The following is an 18,761-nucleotide window of genomic DNA, read 5'->3' as shown; positions in this document are numbered from 1 at the left end:
ACACATGATAATGTGCATATACAATAGGCTAGTTGTATTGTGATATCCCATAATTTGAATCATCAAAATGTGATATATTTCATGAGAATACTGTTCCTTTCCAATTGAAGTGTAACATGCTTGACTCAAAAACAAAACATTTTAGTTACATTTACTAATCTGGTGAGGAAGATGATAATAACAGAAACATCCATACATCTTCAATAATAACAAAAACTTATTGAACAATAATCACATTGACTTGGATTTTGTCCAAATTTATTAAAAAGAACTGTCCACAGTAGTTCAGACTTTGGCACCAACAATATAAAAAACAAATAAACAAACAAACAAAGTGTACACCCCAAAGTAGCATTCAAACAAAAAGTTTGGATAAAAGGGATAAATAAAAAAATATGAATTAAAAAAAGTTTTTTTTCCCTAAACATTACGAACACACATTTATGAAACCTGTATGCATATAATCTGAAAACGACATATTTTCCATGTCTTTCAAAAAAGACAGGTAAAAAGTGGATTTTTGTTTATCATCACCTATGGAATAGTCATAACAGTATGTGCTACAACTGACTCGTAACTACAAACATTCTCAAGTGGCATTCAATAGAGTTGGCACAATCAGATGTGTGTGCAGACCACCATTTGAACACATGATTCCTGGGATGTGTCCCTCGGTGACGCACATCAAAAACAGCCGATCTACAAGCTCAGAACGTGTCACAGCGCGACGCATTGTGAGCTGCTATGTTCGATGCGCGACACGGTACACAACCAAGTATAAATTGGGCACAGCAGTGTTAGTCTTTTTTAGACAAAGTTTATATCCTCAATAACTCGCACAGAAATGGCAGCAACTGAATGTAATTTTTTTAATATTCAGACCATGACATAGAACCGAAGGGACATTTCAGGGTCTATATCTAATTTGTTCTACAAGCTCACAACGCGTCACATCTTGACACGTTGTGAGCTTGTAGATGGGCTTTTATGGGTAATTTTGTGTGACACCGTTGTGTGACGAAGTATAAAATAGGGCTTAAGTGGTTAATCAGACTAATCAATTTAGCCGATTATAAAAAAATCTATATATTTCTTCGCGTCGATTAGTTGATATTCATATAAAAATGTGCTTCAGGATTATTCAATTAATCAAAAAATAATCAATAGAATAATCACTAAGAAAATAATTGATAGTTGCAGCCCTAATTTAGAATACAACTTTCTTTCATGGTTGAAATGCCTTTGATGACAAAGAAAACAACGCAAGTACAGCATGCCATGGAATGTTATTGGAATATTATGTGGAATTCAGAGCAAGACTCCACAACTTATATGGAAATGCCATAACTTTGACCAAGGACATGGTCATTTGTTCACTGGCTCTTCCCGCTCTAAAAAAAAGATGTCTGTAATAATAATGAATAATAAAGTGATGCCACATTGTAGGCCATGAAGAACAGAGTCAAGGAATAGTGTCTTTGAACTGTGTATATTCTAGTGTTGGTAAAAAAATAAAAATACAATGAGAATGGTCATGGAACGAGTTGAGTTTATATACAAATAAAACATGTTAAAATGTAACTGTGAAACGATATTGGCCAGTGGTTCGGAAGGAACGTTTGAGGTGTCGAAGCAGCAGAAAATGGTGCTCTGGTAGACTGGACGAACAACACAATACATACAATTATTTCTAAAATAAATTGCATTTAGGAAATCCTTATTGCAGGGTAACAGTAAAGACTGTATACAGTTGATTAAAACGCTTGCTTTAGGGTCTGCAGAGGGTCAACGTGGATAAGCAGGGTGGATCTTGGGAGAAGGCAAAGCTGGGCGTTTTTTCAAGGCACTGGGAGGCACGGAGAAGGCCTTTATTGCGACAAAGTTCATCGAGGGAAAAGTCTCTTAAGGCACAGGAAAAGAAAAGTCTTGTGTAAAAGCGGAGGAGAGTATCATCTCGACTCCGTGGCGAGACTCTGGGGTCTCATATCTGTCTCCATCCTCCTAGTTTTTCCTCCTCTTCCGTTCCTCTCTACTCTGAGGTGTTGTGCCCATCAGCAAGCAGCTCTGGTCTCAGGCATTCAATAGGACACTGGATGTTCTGCAGGTGCAAGCAGAGAGACAATGGAGGGGGGAACATTCTTTTAGTTATGAACATCTGCTGAGGGAATGCACATGCCAGACGCTTCAGTAAGTTCATCTTCAGTAAAGTAAATTGCCTTAAGACTGAGTTACACATAGTTGCACACATGTGTCATACACTGAAAATAGCAGATCTACAAGCCCACAACGTTGTGCTGTGTTCGACACCGGTGCGCAACTAAGCATACACACGGCTTAAACCACACATTGTCATGCCTACGAATCTCATGGGTTATTAGTTATGGGTGGGTTTTAAGCAGTGAATGGGAAGTAAAACTTGCTCATTCAAAAGCATATTTGAAACTGCCATTTGTTTGGTATGATAGCAGTATTTGACCCCTGGATGTTCACTTTTATGTATTTGCCACAAGGTCTGCCAACAGTCTTATCAACACAAGTTTCGGTGATTAATACCCAGACAGGAACATAATCCTGTTGTGTAGAAAGGAGAAAGGAGTCACTGACCAGCTTGCTCAAGGCGTTCTGTCTGTAGATGTCGTAGACATCTGAGCGTACGGGTTGAAGGAGGTCAACGTCCACCTCGGTCGGTCCTCCCGGCCTCCTGCAGTTCTCACAACGCCAGCCCTGAAGCAGGGATGAAGAAACGTTATTGTACACACACACACACACACACACACACATATGGTAGAATGTACGCATATACATGGACAAGCATGCGTGGCCACACACACACACACACACATGCCCGCACGCACGCGCGCGCAGCCGCGCACACACACACACACACACACACACACACACACCTGTTGTCCTCCATAGCAGGTACAAGTACAGATGGCTCCCAGGTATTCTTTCTGCCATTGATTTCCTATCTGGTACATCTTCCCATCATCATAACATGTCGATTCATCTGGAGGAAACGCACATCAACAAAATACCGTTACATTTCATTTATTAAAACTTTGGGTTTCTGAGTTAACAATTGTGTGCACCCGCATCAACTTGTAGCTGTATGTATTTAGTACACAGTAAAATCCTCAAGACTTAATTTAACTTCTTGAGAGTTTACAGACACATTTGTAATGCTCTCAAGGGTCGGTCGGGTCTGTTACTTACGCGGTTCACATTTGAACTCTCCCTTGCCGTTGCCCAGGCAGGTGCAGCTCATCATGTGGCCATTCTCAGCGTGGCGATCCCACTTCTCGCCGATGCGGTAGTTTTTGCCGTTGTCATGACACCACTCTGGAGAGAGGATTACATGAGGAAGAAAGGAGAGGTGGGGTAGGAGGAAAACAAAGGGAGATGGAGAGGATTGTATGAGGGAGAAAGGAGAGGTGGGGTAGGAGGACAACAAAGGGAGATGGAAACGGTAGAGCAGAGAAAGGAGAGGGGTTGATGGTTAATGGAAATAATTTGAACATGGGGGGGATCGTATTATTCCTAATCCAGAAATGAAAGTTCTTACACAATCTGGAGTGTTCATTTAACCCATGAAGACCTGAGGCCGATTCTACAAATGCCTCCTAAACCTGTAGTTCTCACACTCAAGATTTCAAGATTTTTCAAAAATGTTCAAAAATAGCAGATGTACAAGCTCGCAGCATGGGACACAAAGTGACAGAATGTGAGCTTGCACATTTGCTTTGCTATCTGAGAATAGCCAACGCAAAAAATCTAAAATGACACAGATGCTTTCCTGGTTTTAATGGGTTTTAACTTGAGAGTGGCAACATTTTGTTTGACTCTTTCGTGTTTCGTGCGAGTTGTATTAACACTCCACGTTTTATCAATTCCGCTGTGAAGGCAGGTTGTTCCATTTGAATAGATTCATCTAGTGTCTGAGGCACACAAACACATACACACACACAAACACACAGTTCATTGGATTGCTGTGAACTCATGACATTTGCACTGCAGCAAGTGGCGGTCTCAGTTTTTGGTATCGTCAAGTTAATCACAAGGACGGACAATACAAATAACTGAGACTGAGTAGCGATTTGCTAAGCTGGCGTTTTTCCCCTGTTACTGACATGTTTTTACTGTTTAGAAACATAGCAGATGGGGCTAGCATGGACAGACCGTATATATATATATATATATATATATATATATATATATATATATATATGAAATACATACAGTATATGAAATATATACATTTGCATATACTGTATAGCATTTCAAGGCTGTCCATGCCAGATTTTACAACAATAAGTCCCGACCAAGTAATTTGATTGGACAAGAGGCTTTCATAGAGTGCTGTTATAGAGTATGACAGCAATGGAACTTTTACCTCTATAGTCATTCAATGTTCTAATAACCGAGTCGATCATCATATATCTTAGTTACGTTGTATCAAACTTTGCATCACAAATATGGAAATAACTTTTGAGAACATACAGATTAATCTCTAAATGACTAATTGTCTGCGATTAGTTATGACAGAAGTCACAGCTGTACTGATTTAAAGTACAATAGCGCCCCTCTCATGTGATATTGCTTACATAGCGATGGAATAGAATCTGTCATTTTATGTTCTATCATTTTGCTTTGCAATCAATTAATTTATTATGAAGACCTTTTATCTAACTGAGAATATAATGGAGTGAAGAGCCTGTGTGATTTGATTCCCGGCCCATCCCACATTAGAGCTTGAAAACCGTTCCTCCGTGAGAGACATTATTTATGATGTACGTAATAATATTCATACATTTCACACTATCTATTATATTATAAATTATAAATCCCTAAATAAATCGAATCGAATCCATAAAGAGCTCTAATTCACTTGGTCGGTTGTTTGCAAAGCATGCTGGGATGGGGTTAATAAGCCACTCACTGGATGAATCACATCTAAAATGGCCGCTGCCCAGTCCCAGGCAACGACACCACAACTTGAAGCCGGTCTCAGACATACGCTCCCACTCGGAGCCCACCTCGTGGTAGGTGTGTGTGAACGTGTCGTAACACACGTCACGGGTGTTGGCGATGGGGAGGTCACCTGGAACTACGAGGATGGAAGAGAAAAAAAGAACGATCAGATGTGTTTAGTTTTTTCAGATTTTTCTGACTTATTTCTGCTAATGCTGTGAGAGAACGAACAAATTCATCCTTATTAATGCAACAACTAGCAGTTTGCTTAGAACTTTCACCACAATTCCTACAAATACAGTTACTATATTCATTATTTATAACTACATTAAACCAATTACTGTAATGCACTTGCAGTATAGGAATGAATATCATTCAATTGGTTTTAGTAATCAGCCCGAGTCATCGCAGTCCTAAATACAAACAAACAAGGTATGTCGCATATAATGCATAACAAAATATTATATTCCTGTATTATGTCTTACAATTCCCCGGAATGTGCTCGCATAAAGTTTTATGCTCACATTATGTAATATCCTGGAGAAAAAAAGAAACATTACTAGGACACAGTGTGTTTGTCAGAATACTGTACCGGCATTGCCCACGGTTATGACTTCTTCCAGAACCTTCTCTTTAGCCTCGCCCCTCATGGCCTCCACTATGACATTATAGGACGCCCCAGAGATCAGGCCAATCAGTGTTGCACTGGTGGATGTTCCAGGAAGACGCATCTACATGAGGAGAGACAAAGACATTAGTGTGTGTGTGTGTGTGTGTGTGTGTGTGTGTGTGTGTGTGTGTGTGTGTGTGTGTGTGTGTGTGTGTGTGTGTGTGTGTGTGTGTGTGTGTGTGTGTGTGTGTGTGTGTGTGTGTGTGTGTGTGTGTGTGTGTGTCCATGTGCTCCCAGTTGTGTGTGATTATGCACGTGTCCTCATGTGAATTATATTGATGTTTGTCCAGCAGGGGCTCATCGAACAAATGGAATCGATTTTAATAAAATAATCGACTTTAAAAAATAGCTGTCCTAGAAGTTCACAATCCATCATGTTGAGACACGTTGTGAGCTTGAGCTCGTAAAACGGCTATTTTAGCTATTTCCTGCACAACATCGTTGTACTGTAATAAAACGAGGATTAAAAGTTAATCAGACTAACAATTTTTGTCGATTATAAAAAGGGTATTACAATTTTTTTACATCGATACTGTATATAAAACACTAAGATAATCGATAGTTGCAGCCCTAGTGAATACAAGTGTGCGGGCGTGTGTGTCAAGTACCTGGAAGGTCTTCTCCTCCAGGTGTGTGATAGGGTTGCAGGACACCACATACTCGGTGCTGTGGGGGATGGGCTGCCAGGAGAGGGTTGTCAGAGTCTTTGCTTCCTGGGGCAACTCTGTCTCGTTGTCAGGGAAACCAAACGCCATGCCGCCGAGGCCAGGCAGCGGACCGTCGCTCACCTGTTGGACCAAACAGACCAAAGATAAGACAACAGTGCTGGACAAGGATATGACAAAAATAGTATAAGTTGAAACCTTAAACATAACGCTCCGTCAGTGCAATATAAAATGTCAATATTTACGACACATTAACACAGACACAAATCATAAAATATATTTATATGCAGAGAAAAAAATATTCCACTACTCAAAATATAATTGTAGAAACATACATAATATGTGAAATATATTATTTATTTTTATGTTTTACTTTGAAGCTTGATGTTATGGGGGGGGGGGGCAGTGCTCATGAGGTTGAGTAGTGGTTAGATCCCCAACTCTTCCTGGCTCCGTGTCAAAGTGTCCTTGAGCAAGACACCGAAGCCCTAACTGTGCCCAATTAGCAGGTTGGTGGCTGGCATCGCTGTCTCTGCCAGTGTTGAATGGGTGAATGTATGGCACATTGTAAAGCACTTTGGAGATAGGCGCTATAGAAATGCTGCCCATTTAACATTTAAATTTAAACACTTATAATCCAGCATAATGCTAACAAGCTCCGTCTCACTCACCCTGACTACGGGTACTCTGTTTCCATCAGGGCCTGGCACAGGGATGTAGATCAGCGGCTGTCCGACCGTGGGTCTCTGTCCTTCCCTATGACCGGTACCAGGCACATTAAGGCCATTGTTGGGACCCAGATTCTGGTACTCTGTGTAGATGTGCTGGCCTTGCTGGCCAGGCTGGCTCTGGCCACCGGTTCCAGCTAAGTGAACGTGGTTGGAGTTGAAACTGGGAAGAGAAAGAATGAAGACAATGTAAGGTTGAGAGAAAAGCAGAGAGAGTGAGAGAGAGAGAGAGAGGTGTAGAAAGACCAGATTTTTCTTTTTTTTTGAGCCAACAGGACGGCACGGCTTAAAGGAATACTTCAACCCCAAAATGACTTATAGCCTACTGACTCACAGTATAATCGTAAGATAAATATTACATTTTATAAAATTACTTTGGATATAGCTTTGCCATTGTTTGTTGAACTCCTATTGTCTTAATTATCTTCATTTTTGGATTCTTCATTCATCGTGAAGGAACGCAATAAAAACTAAAATTAAGAGTGAGTAACTGATAGAAAGAAAAGGTCATAATGGGGTGAAGTATTCATTGATACCCTGAATTATACTCCATTGTACGATTGATTAGGTATAAATCAAGATCCCAACGAGCTTGTAGATTGGCTAGGTTGCACAATAGAATATAATTCTAACAGATATGAGTCTGTTCTTACGTCTTGTCATTGAAGGTTTCTGGGACATCCAGGTGGGACAGGATCCCGGGTCTGTGGGGGACAGGAAGCTGGGGCAGCTCAGGGATCAATACATCTGGAGTTGTCTCTGATTGGAGGAGAGACAAAAGGTGGGCGGACTGTTAGGAGCAAGGCAGAGCAAAGCAGTATGGAAGTATGGATCCACTGGATTGCATTTTGAGTAACACCAGTTTGTTAGTAGAATGCCACTTTTTTGTTTTAGATTTTTTCAAGTATAAAAGAGACATCTGGTGGACCCATACTTGAGGTGTATTTGCCCACAGACACTGATATGAGCATAATTTGCAATTTACTCCACTAGTTATTATGGTTCAGGTTTGGCGTGAGACAGCTGATGTCTGACCCGTGTTTGTGGGAGTCTTATTAATTTTGTACAGATTAAAAACAGGTACCGTATTTCTCAACCACCAAAGTACAGGTGACCATCAATCAGTGTCAAGGAGTTATCACACCCTAATTTAGGGAGTGCATTTACAGATAGAAGCCAGCAGGGCACAGCACAGCGCTAAAATTGCTTTTTCTGACTACATTTACACCCTATTTTAGGGGGTGCAGTTACAGATAGAAGCCAGCAGGGCGCAGCACAGCGCTACAATTGCTTTTTCTGACTACATTTACACAGACTTCCAAATGTACTTTCTACCCAGTGCATAGGCCTATAAGTAAATTGAGACGTGCATGCATTGTTACATTGAATGAGTAAAATTTGATTATAGTAAATTGGTAATATGATTCAATTGCTCTTCCTGTAAATGTAACTATTAAAAACAATTATTGCAGTTTTTAATCCAGGTAGCTATTCGGGCAGAACTTCAAGACGGGGAAGAAAAGCTAAGCTCACAGTCATGGCCTGCAGAAGCATTAGCTTAATAGCCAGATTAATCAATATTGTACTATTGAATTTGAAAAATACACAGTGCATATCCAGTACATAACATGCAACATGACAAGTTGACACGTTAAGGTAGACAGACACAACAAGATGTCTTGAACTCGGAATTTAACATTGCGTTGAATTTAACATTGCGTTGCTGTGGCAACTGGGGTGGCAACTGGGGTGGCATTTCATTGACTTAATGGCAATATGGCCGCCGTGTGAATATGGTCTATGGACGCGGCCGCCCAATTACTTTGAATGGCATCCTCAAGCTCGATAGGTGCTACTGTTTCATCTTGATTTGGTATTCATTGTGTTATTTTTAGTGCCCCGTTAAAGTATTGTCCTTTAAAAAAGAAATACAAAATTGAAGTTCGTTTTCAATGGATTCGTATGACATGTATTTTTTTTCCAAAATGATATGCCGATTTGATTCAATTGAAGCAGTGAAATAGACAGGCCTATATCATCAGGTGATTCGAGGATGTACTTACGAGTTCTGGCCTTGCCCACCAGAGCTGTGCTCCTCAGCATATTCTGCAGGGCGACAATCTTAATGACATACTCAGTTCCTGGTTTCAGACCTACAAACCAAACAAACATATTTACACATTAAAATGAGGCCCAGCTGCTGCACAGGTTCTGACTTGGGAATTGAAAAGTCAAAAATGAAAAATACAGAAGCACTATGTCAATACAAATACAATAATACAAAAAACTAAACAAAAAAACGTGTCACTGCATAGTATTTGTGGGTATGTGTGTATATGTGTCCCTCTTTATGAACATATACTGTAGCGCACCCATGTGGGTGTGAAGGTGTTTATGTGTGTATGTGTTTTTTATGAGCCTGAGTGTACATAGTATATATCCACACTTTTTTCCATGCTACTGCTGGAATATGACTTCATGCCCCAGAAGAGTTGACTGGAAAATCGTGCAGCACTACAAAGGACAGGACAGGAGAGGGGACTTCTACACTGGCTATGGTTCAGTGTTTTGCTCAGGGACCTCGACACAAGGCCTGAAGGAGGATCGAACCGGGGACCTTCCAATTCCCAGGTGGCCACTGCCACCCCTTAAAACATGACCTCCTTGTGCATCTGCGTGACACTTTTTCATTAATCCACACACGTGTCCATGTATAATCAACCCTCACCGTTGACAACAGCGTAGCTCTGGCCTGCTTGGGGCCTGGGGGTGAGCTCTCTGGGTATGCCTCTGGCTTCCTCATAGGTGACGTAGTAACCGGTGACCCCCGTGCTACGAGATGGTTCCCAGGTGAAGGAGATGCTGTTGGGGGTCAGGGAAGTGAAACGGATGTTGGTGGCCGGGATCACTGCTGGCTTGGCTGGAAGAGACACAGACGGACAAGAAAAGTTATACATACTGTATGAACGTTTCCACTGATTGTGGTCAAGTTTACGAGTGAAGAATACTGTTGTAGTTGAGAGCACTGTGTGGAGGCGGTACCTGTGGTGGCGGTGAGGGTGAAGGGCGAACTGCGTCCGTTCCCATTCAGAGTGTAGATGTTGATTTTATAGGTGGTGCTTGGATGCAGACCTGAACAAAAGAAACAGACGCGTTAGAGATGTGTGTGTGTGTGTGTGTGTGTGTGTGTGTGTGTGTGTGTGTGTGTGTGTGTGTGTGTGTGTGTGTGTGTGTGTGTGTGTGTGTGTGTGTGTGTGTGTGTGTGTGTGTGTGTGTGTGTGTGTGTGTGTGTGTGTGTTTCCTGTATGCACACATTTTGCAGTAGAGTATTAGTGTGCAGAAGAAAATACATATGGAGAATGTATTTTGTTATTCAGTCTTACAGACACATCCAACCACCTAACTGGCTATTGTGCATGGCTGTCACAACCAAGGGGTGGGCCTGAGGTTAGAGTTGTAAATACGATGATGACGGCAAGTGAAGGTAGTGACATTTGCTACCTGGTCCTGACCGCTAAATGAGTATTAAACAATATGCATGCATGTCCGGTCAAACTGTATGAAAGCCTGGAACGACTGTGATACCAGATAATAACAGTAAAAAAAAGTTTGGTTTGTAACGTGACAATAGTACGCAAGCAAATACACTGACATGTGTATATATACCTGTAATTGTGAAAGAGCGCGTTTCTGGGCTGATGTTTCTCTGAATGGGGGTGAGGCCTGTAGACGTTGTGGGCGTGGCTTCAATCAGGAAGCCGGATATGGCCTCTGTCTTGGAGCGCCATGTCAGAGTGATGGTGGAATCCTTAACGTCGGAGATGCGTACGCGACGAGGGGGGCTGATAGCTGGGGGGAGAACAGAGGAGGACGGATTGAGTGAAAGAAAGAAAGAAAGAAAGAAAGAAAAAGACAGGCAGAGAAGTCACACACAAGAGTGGCTTGTAGATCAGCTTGCAGATCTGTGTGTACGTAATGGAAATCTCTTCACAGTCGCATGAAAACAGAAGGCATTGGTAACAATTAGGTCAGGCTGAAATGACATACTGTCCAGGGTGGTGACCTCTCCCTGGAGCGGCCTGCTGGTCAGCGAGTCCTTCAGAGCATAAACATGAACCTCGTAGGTGGTGGCAACCTGGAATGAGAGGGAAGGAGAAAAGAGATAGAAACTTTAAATAGGACTTTCTACCTCCACTGCAAAGTCATCTATTAGTCGTCTATTTTAACACTCAAGCGATACATTGGCACTCATGATTTTTACGGAGTGGACAGTCGTGATTTTGGCAGTCTCCAAAGTGCTCTCTGTGTGCCTGTGTGTGTCTTTGATGCATAAACCATGTGAAGATGACAGGGCAAGGCGGTGGCCTGTGGCTTCGGTGGGCGGGGAGACTGCCAACATACACAGGCTGCGTACACACACACACACACACACACACACACACACACACACAGACACACACACACACACACACACACACACACACACACACTGTACTCTCAGGCCTCTACGTACTTCTGCCTGCATGTTCATATGTACCTTTGTACACATACATGTGTGCAGCCATGTCTGTCCCAAGAGTGTGTGTGTGTGTGTGTGTGTGTGTGTGTGTGTGTGTGTGTGTGTGTGTGTGTGTGTGTGTGTGTGTGTGTGTGTGTGTGTGTGTGTGTGTGTGTGTGTGTGTGTGTGTGTGTGTGTGTGTGTGTGTGTGTGTGTGTGTGTGTGTGTGTGTGTGTGTGTGTGTGTGTGTGTGTGTGTTAAAGCTGAGCTGTGCTATAAAACGGCAGTCTGAACCCTTCAGCAGGATAAATGTATCTGAGGATTATTCCAGATCCAAATATTTTTCCTATGACTAAATGGGGAAAAGTCTGGAGTCTGGGACTGTCACATGTCACCTCCTTACCTTGTGTGCGTGTGTGTGTGTTTTCACCCAATTCTTATAGCATATGGCCTGACTTTAGTCTAGCATTAGGGCGTTTAACATGGCCTGTTCTTCACCTTTCCAGATCTGTCTTGTTAGGGTGGATATACAGTATAGGATTTATGACCTGGTTCAGCTCCAATTACACATGTCAGCACGTATTCCATTTTATTTTTACAGTATTCTTGCGACACAACTATTGCACTCTAGCTCCGATCCTTGGAAAGCGTTTTTTGAGAATCCCATATGTTCTCGTTTCCCACTGTTAGAAGGAACAATACATGATCTGGCAAAATGGTAGTTTGAGAGACACACTAGTGTTAAAATATTTTAATACGGCTTGGCTGAATGCTCAATTCTGATTTGGTCAATCACGACATTCAGAGGTCTGTTATTTCTTGATAGCAGACCATTGCTATGAAGAACAAACTGTTGCTATAGTCCTGGACCTAGACCAACCGGTGCTTGGCTTTTGCCGTATCCGACATTTCGGCTAAGCAAATAAACACACAATGTCATTTTACAGCTAGACAGTAGTTTAACTTTTGTAACCTTTAAGGCAAAAAATAGGCAATGCAGTGACAGAATCTTGATTTATATTGCATCAGCACGTCCAGAATGGGCCGTGTTGCGCATTCTTAAATCAAAAATAATTTTGTTGTTACAATTTGTGTCAGATTATTGATTTATTCATTATGTAGCTGTGTAATAAGGAGGGATAATGAACAACAAGCCAGTCATTAATGAGAAATGCACCCCATCGGCGTGAGCGTCAGTACAGCTCACTGTTCAATATCGCTTACCAGTGGTGTAAAGTAACTAAGTCCATTTACTCAAGTACTGTACTTAAGTACAATTTTGAGGTACTTTTTACTTCACCGGAGTATTTCCAAATGTCTATACTTTTACTTCTACTCCACTACATCTCAGAGGCAAATATTGTACTTTTACTCCACTACAATTATTTGAAAACTTAAGTTACTAGTTACTTTGCAGATATAAATATATTACATTATAAAACATACATTAACCACTTTAGCCCTATATACCTAGGCTATTTGAAACACACACACACACACACACACACACACACATACACACACACACACACACACACACACACACACACACACACACACACCCACACTAACCATGAGTCCTGGGATGAGGGCCTGTCTAGTGTCCGGGGCCAGGTTGATCTCCTTGGTGGGGCCCGTCTTGCTCTTGGGGTTCACCACCACGCGGTAACCTGTGAGCCCCGTCAGCCCCGTCAGGCGGTTGGCCTGGCCCGACACGACCCAGCTTATGCTGAAGGAGGTGGGGCCAACCTGGGAGAACTGCAGATTGATGGGGGGAGGGATGGCTAAGAAATGGAGAGAGAAGGAAGAGCGGGGTGTTTAGAGAGGGAGAGAAACTTGCTGCTGCTTTAACTCTTAAGAGTATACACTCAAACTATCAAATCATTTAGCTGGTGACCCCCCCTGGAACCCCCTCAAGGACCCCAGACCAGTGGTGGAAAGTAACTAAGTACATGTACTCAAGTACTGTACTTAAGTACAATTTTGAGGTATTTGTACTTTACTTGAGTATTTCCAATTTCCAATACTTTTACTTCTACTCCACTACATCTCAGAGGCAAATATTGTACTTTTACTCCACTACATTTACTTGAAAACTTTAGTTACTAGTTACTTTTCAGATATAAACTATGATATAATGAAACATACATTAACCACTTTAGCCCTATTTTATACAGAGGCTATTTGAAAATAGCAGATCTACAAGCTCACAACGCGTCGCATCGCGACGCGTTGTGAGCTTGTAGATCGGCTATTTTCAAATATTTAGTACTTTTACTTTTGGTACATTAAGTACATTTTGATGCCAATACTTTTGTACTTTTACTCAAGTAGATTTTAAATTTTGGATTTTTACTTGTAACAGAGTATTTTTATATTGCAGTATTGGTACTTTTACTTAAGTACAGAATTTGAGTACTTTTTCCACCACTGCCCCAGACCCACTGTCAACGCAGTAGGAGCGATACGCCACTCTTCCCATACCTGTGGCCTGGGTTCCAACCACCGGCGCGCTGGCCGTGTGGTCGTGCAGGGCGATGACCTTCACCGTGTATTCGGTTCCGGGTCGCAGGCCGTAGATGGTGGCCGACTCTGCCTCTCCTCTGGGGGAGGGAAGCAGCTCTCTCTCGCCCTCCTCGGGGCTGTGGTACAGCACGCGGTACGCCGTCACCACTCCCTCTGGGCTGTCCCACGTGATCCTCAGCGAGGTGGAGTCTATGTCGGAGAAGGTCAGGTCCTTGGGCCGGTCTACAGCTGCAGAGAGGGAGAGAGAGATAGAGAATTGAATTTTACAAGCGCTTTAGTAGAACCCATTTATCCGTTACCATTTTACACAGAGAAAAAAGGATAATCAAACAATATCATAAGACTACCAAAATCAACCAATATGATTAGACCGTCCCAAATGACAGGATTTGATAATCAAGACAAATTATTATCCAATTATCCAAAACATAAAATTAAACATAAAATTCACAAGGATAATCAATAAACCATGACTACACATCAACAAAACATAAGACATAGAGCAGTGGTGGAAAAAGTACTCAAATACTTTACTTAAGTAAAAGTACCAATACTGCAAAATAAAAATACTCTGTTACAAGTAAAAGTCCAGAATTAAAAACTTACTTGAGTAAAAGTACAAAAGTATTGGCATCAAAATGTACTTAAAGTACCAAAAGTAAAAGTACTAAATATTTGAAAATAGCAGATCTACAAGCTCACAACGCGTCGCATCGCGACGCGTTGTGAGCTTGTAGATCGGCTATTTTCAAATAGCCTAGGTATAAAATAGGGTTAAAGTGGTTAATGTATGTTTCATTATATAATAATTTATATCTGCAAAGTAACTAGTAACTAAAGTTTTCAAATAAATGTAGTGGAGTAAAAGTACATTATTTGCCTCTGAGATGTAGTGGAGTAGAAGTAAAAGTATTGGAAATTGGAAATACTCAAGTAAAGTACAAATACCTAAAAATTTTACTTAAGTACAGTACTTGAGTAAATGTACTTGGTTACTTTCCACCACTGCATAGGAGTGATGATTATTATGAGGGTACTATGTAAAGACAGATTGAAGAGACCAGCCGAACAGACCTGATCTACCCAGCATACTCGTGTACTGTACATGTAAAACCCTTACTTGTCACAGCAGTCTCCACCAGTGGCGGGCTCTCTCCATCTTGACCCAGAGCATAGACGCTCAGGATGTATTCCATAGTCGGCATCAGGCCTGAGAACGTCATCTCTGTCTGATCTGGAAACCAGCAGGGATGTGGGAAGAGAAACGGAGGCACAGAAAGAGAGTGAAACAGAGGTTTTAAAAGAGTCAGGCTGAACTACTTAAAGGTTTAATGACATTCACTTTTACACCACATTCAAAGTCTTTGTCCTGGTCCTTCAAAAGTGTACAAAAAGTTTTAAGTGAAAATTCCATTCCAGTGATCAATGGCAGGTGTTTTTCTCTCACATTTCTAAAGCCTTTTCAACTGCAATGAAAAAAGAAATCTTTGCCTGCGGGTGTCGCTGGTGAGGGATTTTGCCTGTCAATCATCGCCTCTGCTCCGCCCCCCCCCAAAGGAAAGGATAGGGGAGGGGAGGGGCGAGGAGGAGAGTGGGCGGGATTATTCGACAGTGACCTCACTGTCGAAGGGCCAAGCTCAGATTACTTTTCAGCCTAATTATTCAGAAAACCCCAGACCACAGAAAATCCACTGAATGTTTTAAGTTCAGGTTTTTTGGGTGTAATTGAGGTCATAAAACCCCAAATAAAACATTGAAAATAAAAAAAGCGAAAATGAATGTCATGATACCTTTAAAGGCCTGAGGTTCCGATTCTACAAAATGTCTTCTAAATCCTAACGGTTTTCTGAAAAACCTATGTTGCTATATCAGTGGTTCTTAAAACTTTTTCATATCAAGTACCTCCAAAATTATATGTATTTGGCCGCCGACCCCCATCTGAAAATGTTTTGTTCCAGGGACCCCCAGAAGCAAAGATTTCAGTTAAAAATGTTTGCTTTAAAAATATATATATTCAAAGATTTGCAAAGATTTTTTTAAAATAGCAGATCTAAAAGCTCATAGTGCGGCACATGAGATTGTATATCTGCTATTTTTGAATAGCCAAAGTATAAAATAATGGTTTAAAGACGTGGTTACACAGATGCCTCCCCGGTTTTAATGGGTTAAACACCAGATAGACAGTCCCCCCAAAAATTTCATTGTAAAAGTAAATTCTAGCCATTTTAAAATGTATTGTTAAATGTATTTTTTTAGATACAGTAGGACAGTGTAGAGAGAAACAGGAAGCAGAGGGCAGAATGACATGCAATGCATTTCTCTAGCTAGACTCGAACCGGAGACGTTGGGATTAACCCATTAAGACCTGGAACTGTGTCATTTTAAGATTTGAGCTAAAAAGCATTATTTTACACTTTAGGCTATTCAAAAATAGCAGATATACAAGCTCATAGCGCGGCACCGAGTGCCGCGCTACGAGCTTGTAGATCTGCTATTTTTGAAAAATCGTGAAAATGTGTGCAAATCTTTGAATATAGATATTTTTAAGGCGAACATTTTTAACTCAAATCTTTGCTTCTGGGGGGTCCCTGGAACAAGATATTTTGATGGGGGTCCGCGGCCAAATACATATAATTTTGGGGGTCCTTGACATGAAAAAGTTTGAGAACCACTGATATAGAAACATAGGTTTTTCAGAATACTGTTGGGATTTAGGAGACATGTAGAAACGGCTTCAGGTCTTAAGTAGTCGACCCACTATCCAGTCGGCGACCGGCATGCCAAATGCCAACTCATGTATACTAGCACTGGCATTTGTACATGTATGTACTTATGTTTTTGAGAGTGTGTGTGTGTGTGCCTGTGACTCCATGCTTGCCTGCATGGCCCATCATGCGTACATACCTGGAGCGACCACCTCGGAGAACGAGGGCCCTTGTCCATTCCGGGGGGCTCCTGTCACCCTGTAACCCTGGATGGGCCCCTGGGCCGGGGTCCACCTCACAGTGATACTGCTGTCCTTCACATCAGTCACCTCCATCTCAGAGGGAGAGTCAATGCCTGCATGGGTGAGGAATGAAGACGCCGGTGACGTGGGCAGCAGTGGTGGAAAGTAACTAAGTATATGTACTCAAGTACTGTACTTATGTACACATTTTAGGTGTTTTTTACTTTACTGGAGTATTTCCAATTTTCAATACTTTTACTCCTACTCCACTACAGTACACCTCAGAGACAAATATTGTACTTTTACTCTCACTACACTTATTTGAAAACTTGAGTTACTAGTTACTTTGTAGATTTTGATTATTATTACAAAACACATTAACCACTTCAGCCCTATATACATTTCTCATCTACAATCTCACAATGTGTCGCAGCTTGTAGATCTGCTATTTTCAATCGATTTGTATACATTTAAAGCTTTTGAAAACATGTGAAATGGGACATTCTGCATAATGAGTACTTTCTACTTTTGGCACATTTTGATACCAATACTTTTGTACTTTTACTCGGCAGTATTGCTACTTTTATTTAAGTAAAACATTTGGAGGTGGGTAAGTTCGACGGCAAGGTTGAGAAGCGCATTCGTACGCACGCACATGCATAATGTACAGTGTATGTATGCGTGTGTGTGTGTGTGTGTGTGTGTGTGTGTGCACACGCAAGTGTGTATTTTACCTGTCTTGTGTGTGATGTAGACGGGAGTGCTGGATGCAGGGCTGTCTCCTCGGCCCGTCACAGCGTAGACGGTGATGGTGTAGTCGGTTCCAGGGTTCAGGTTGTTGAGGGTGGCGGTGGACTGAGACCCAGGCACCGTGAACTCCTTGGGATTACTGTGACCTCCTGAACATTCAATGACCCAAACGTGTCAAGACATTTTGATAAGATTTTTACGCACATAACTTTATCAGCAGGGTTTGATTCATTTGTATTTCTGGTAGGGATATGTTTTTTGCCTGCTTCTGGTCGGACTGACTTTAATGCATGCATTTCCTTTTGGGAAATGGAAACTGTCCAATATGTTTGAAATGTATCCCATTAACCCTATATTGAGTTAATGGGTTATTTTCAAAGCTTGTCAATGTTTTTTTTTAAATAGGGAAAATGGCAGATCGGCTATTTTCACTATTCATGTGATTAGTATGGCTTAACTGGTTACAAAATCCCTCCCACCTCATTTTTTGATGAATCGAACCCTGATTATTAGTCTGTCCAGGTGCAGTACTGTGTTTCGGTACCATGGACTTACCAGACTCTCCGTGGGTGATCCTGTAGTAACGCACAGTGACAGAGGGGGCGTCCCAGCGGATGGTGATGCTGGTGGGGGATGAGTCTAGCACCTCCAGGTCTGTGGGGGCGTCGGAGACTGGAGAGAGAGAAAAACAATGGAGAGATATTGATTATGTATTTATGGAAATAATGACAACAGTTAACATCACCTCCGACTGCTTTATATTCGCATATGTACACACAGAGAACAATCCTGTGTTAATTTCGCTATAACTTTCATGTCCTAGTCAGGATTCAAACCTGGGTTACCCGCACAAGCCGCAAAAAAAATCCTGAGTTGAGCTACCGTATAAGAGAGAGCATTATACGTCTCTGAGCACAGAGCACAGCTCCCCCTGTGCAGCCATCTGCTGGGTGAAGCTGTAATTTCCCCTCCCACGTCGACCAGAAAACACTCCCTTTCCCTTAAA

General features: G+C 41.7%; 1 protein-coding gene across 2 annotated transcripts in view; it reads right to left on the bottom strand.

Moving 5' to 3' along the window:
* Nucleotides 1-231: 231 nt before the first annotated feature.
* Nucleotides 232-18,761, bottom strand: part of fn1a (fibronectin 1a) — a 54,076-nt gene continuing 35,546 nt past the window's right edge. For both annotated transcript variants that reach the window (XM_080412765.1, XM_080412766.1), the window contains exons 30-49: nucleotides 18,311-18,427; nucleotides 17,740-17,904; nucleotides 16,963-17,118; nucleotides 15,179-15,292; nucleotides 14,017-14,286; nucleotides 13,105-13,316; nucleotides 11,082-11,169; nucleotides 10,701-10,883; nucleotides 10,077-10,166; nucleotides 9,763-9,954; nucleotides 9,098-9,187; nucleotides 7,688-7,793; nucleotides 6,978-7,197; nucleotides 6,250-6,429; nucleotides 5,564-5,702; nucleotides 4,940-5,107; nucleotides 3,217-3,342; nucleotides 2,904-3,010; nucleotides 2,605-2,724; nucleotides 232-2,098 (exon numbers count right to left, since the gene is read on the bottom strand). In XM_080412765.1, the coding sequence (XP_080268891.1) occupies nucleotides 2,030-2,098; nucleotides 2,605-2,724; nucleotides 2,904-3,010; nucleotides 3,217-3,342; nucleotides 4,940-5,107; nucleotides 5,564-5,702; nucleotides 6,250-6,429; nucleotides 6,978-7,197; nucleotides 7,688-7,793; nucleotides 9,098-9,187; nucleotides 9,763-9,954; nucleotides 10,077-10,166; nucleotides 10,701-10,883; nucleotides 11,082-11,169; nucleotides 13,105-13,316; nucleotides 14,017-14,286; nucleotides 15,179-15,292; nucleotides 16,963-17,118; nucleotides 17,740-17,904; nucleotides 18,311-18,427 (2,912 nt within the window). In that variant the 3' untranslated portion in view covers nucleotides 232-2,029. The remainder of the gene's footprint in view (nucleotides 2,099-2,604; nucleotides 2,725-2,903; nucleotides 3,011-3,216; nucleotides 3,343-4,939; nucleotides 5,108-5,563; nucleotides 5,703-6,249; nucleotides 6,430-6,977; nucleotides 7,198-7,687; nucleotides 7,794-9,097; nucleotides 9,188-9,762; nucleotides 9,955-10,076; nucleotides 10,167-10,700; nucleotides 10,884-11,081; nucleotides 11,170-13,104; nucleotides 13,317-14,016; nucleotides 14,287-15,178; nucleotides 15,293-16,962; nucleotides 17,119-17,739; nucleotides 17,905-18,310; nucleotides 18,428-18,761) is intronic.

Source organism: Gymnoscopelus braueri, assembly GCF_963280865.1.
Source record: "Gymnoscopelus braueri genome assembly, chromosome: 18".
Lineage (NCBI taxonomy): Eukaryota > Metazoa > Chordata > Actinopteri > Myctophiformes > Myctophidae > Gymnoscopelus > Gymnoscopelus braueri.
Note: the sequence above shows the minus strand (reverse complement) of the source record. Positions and strands in the feature narration are given on the sequence as shown.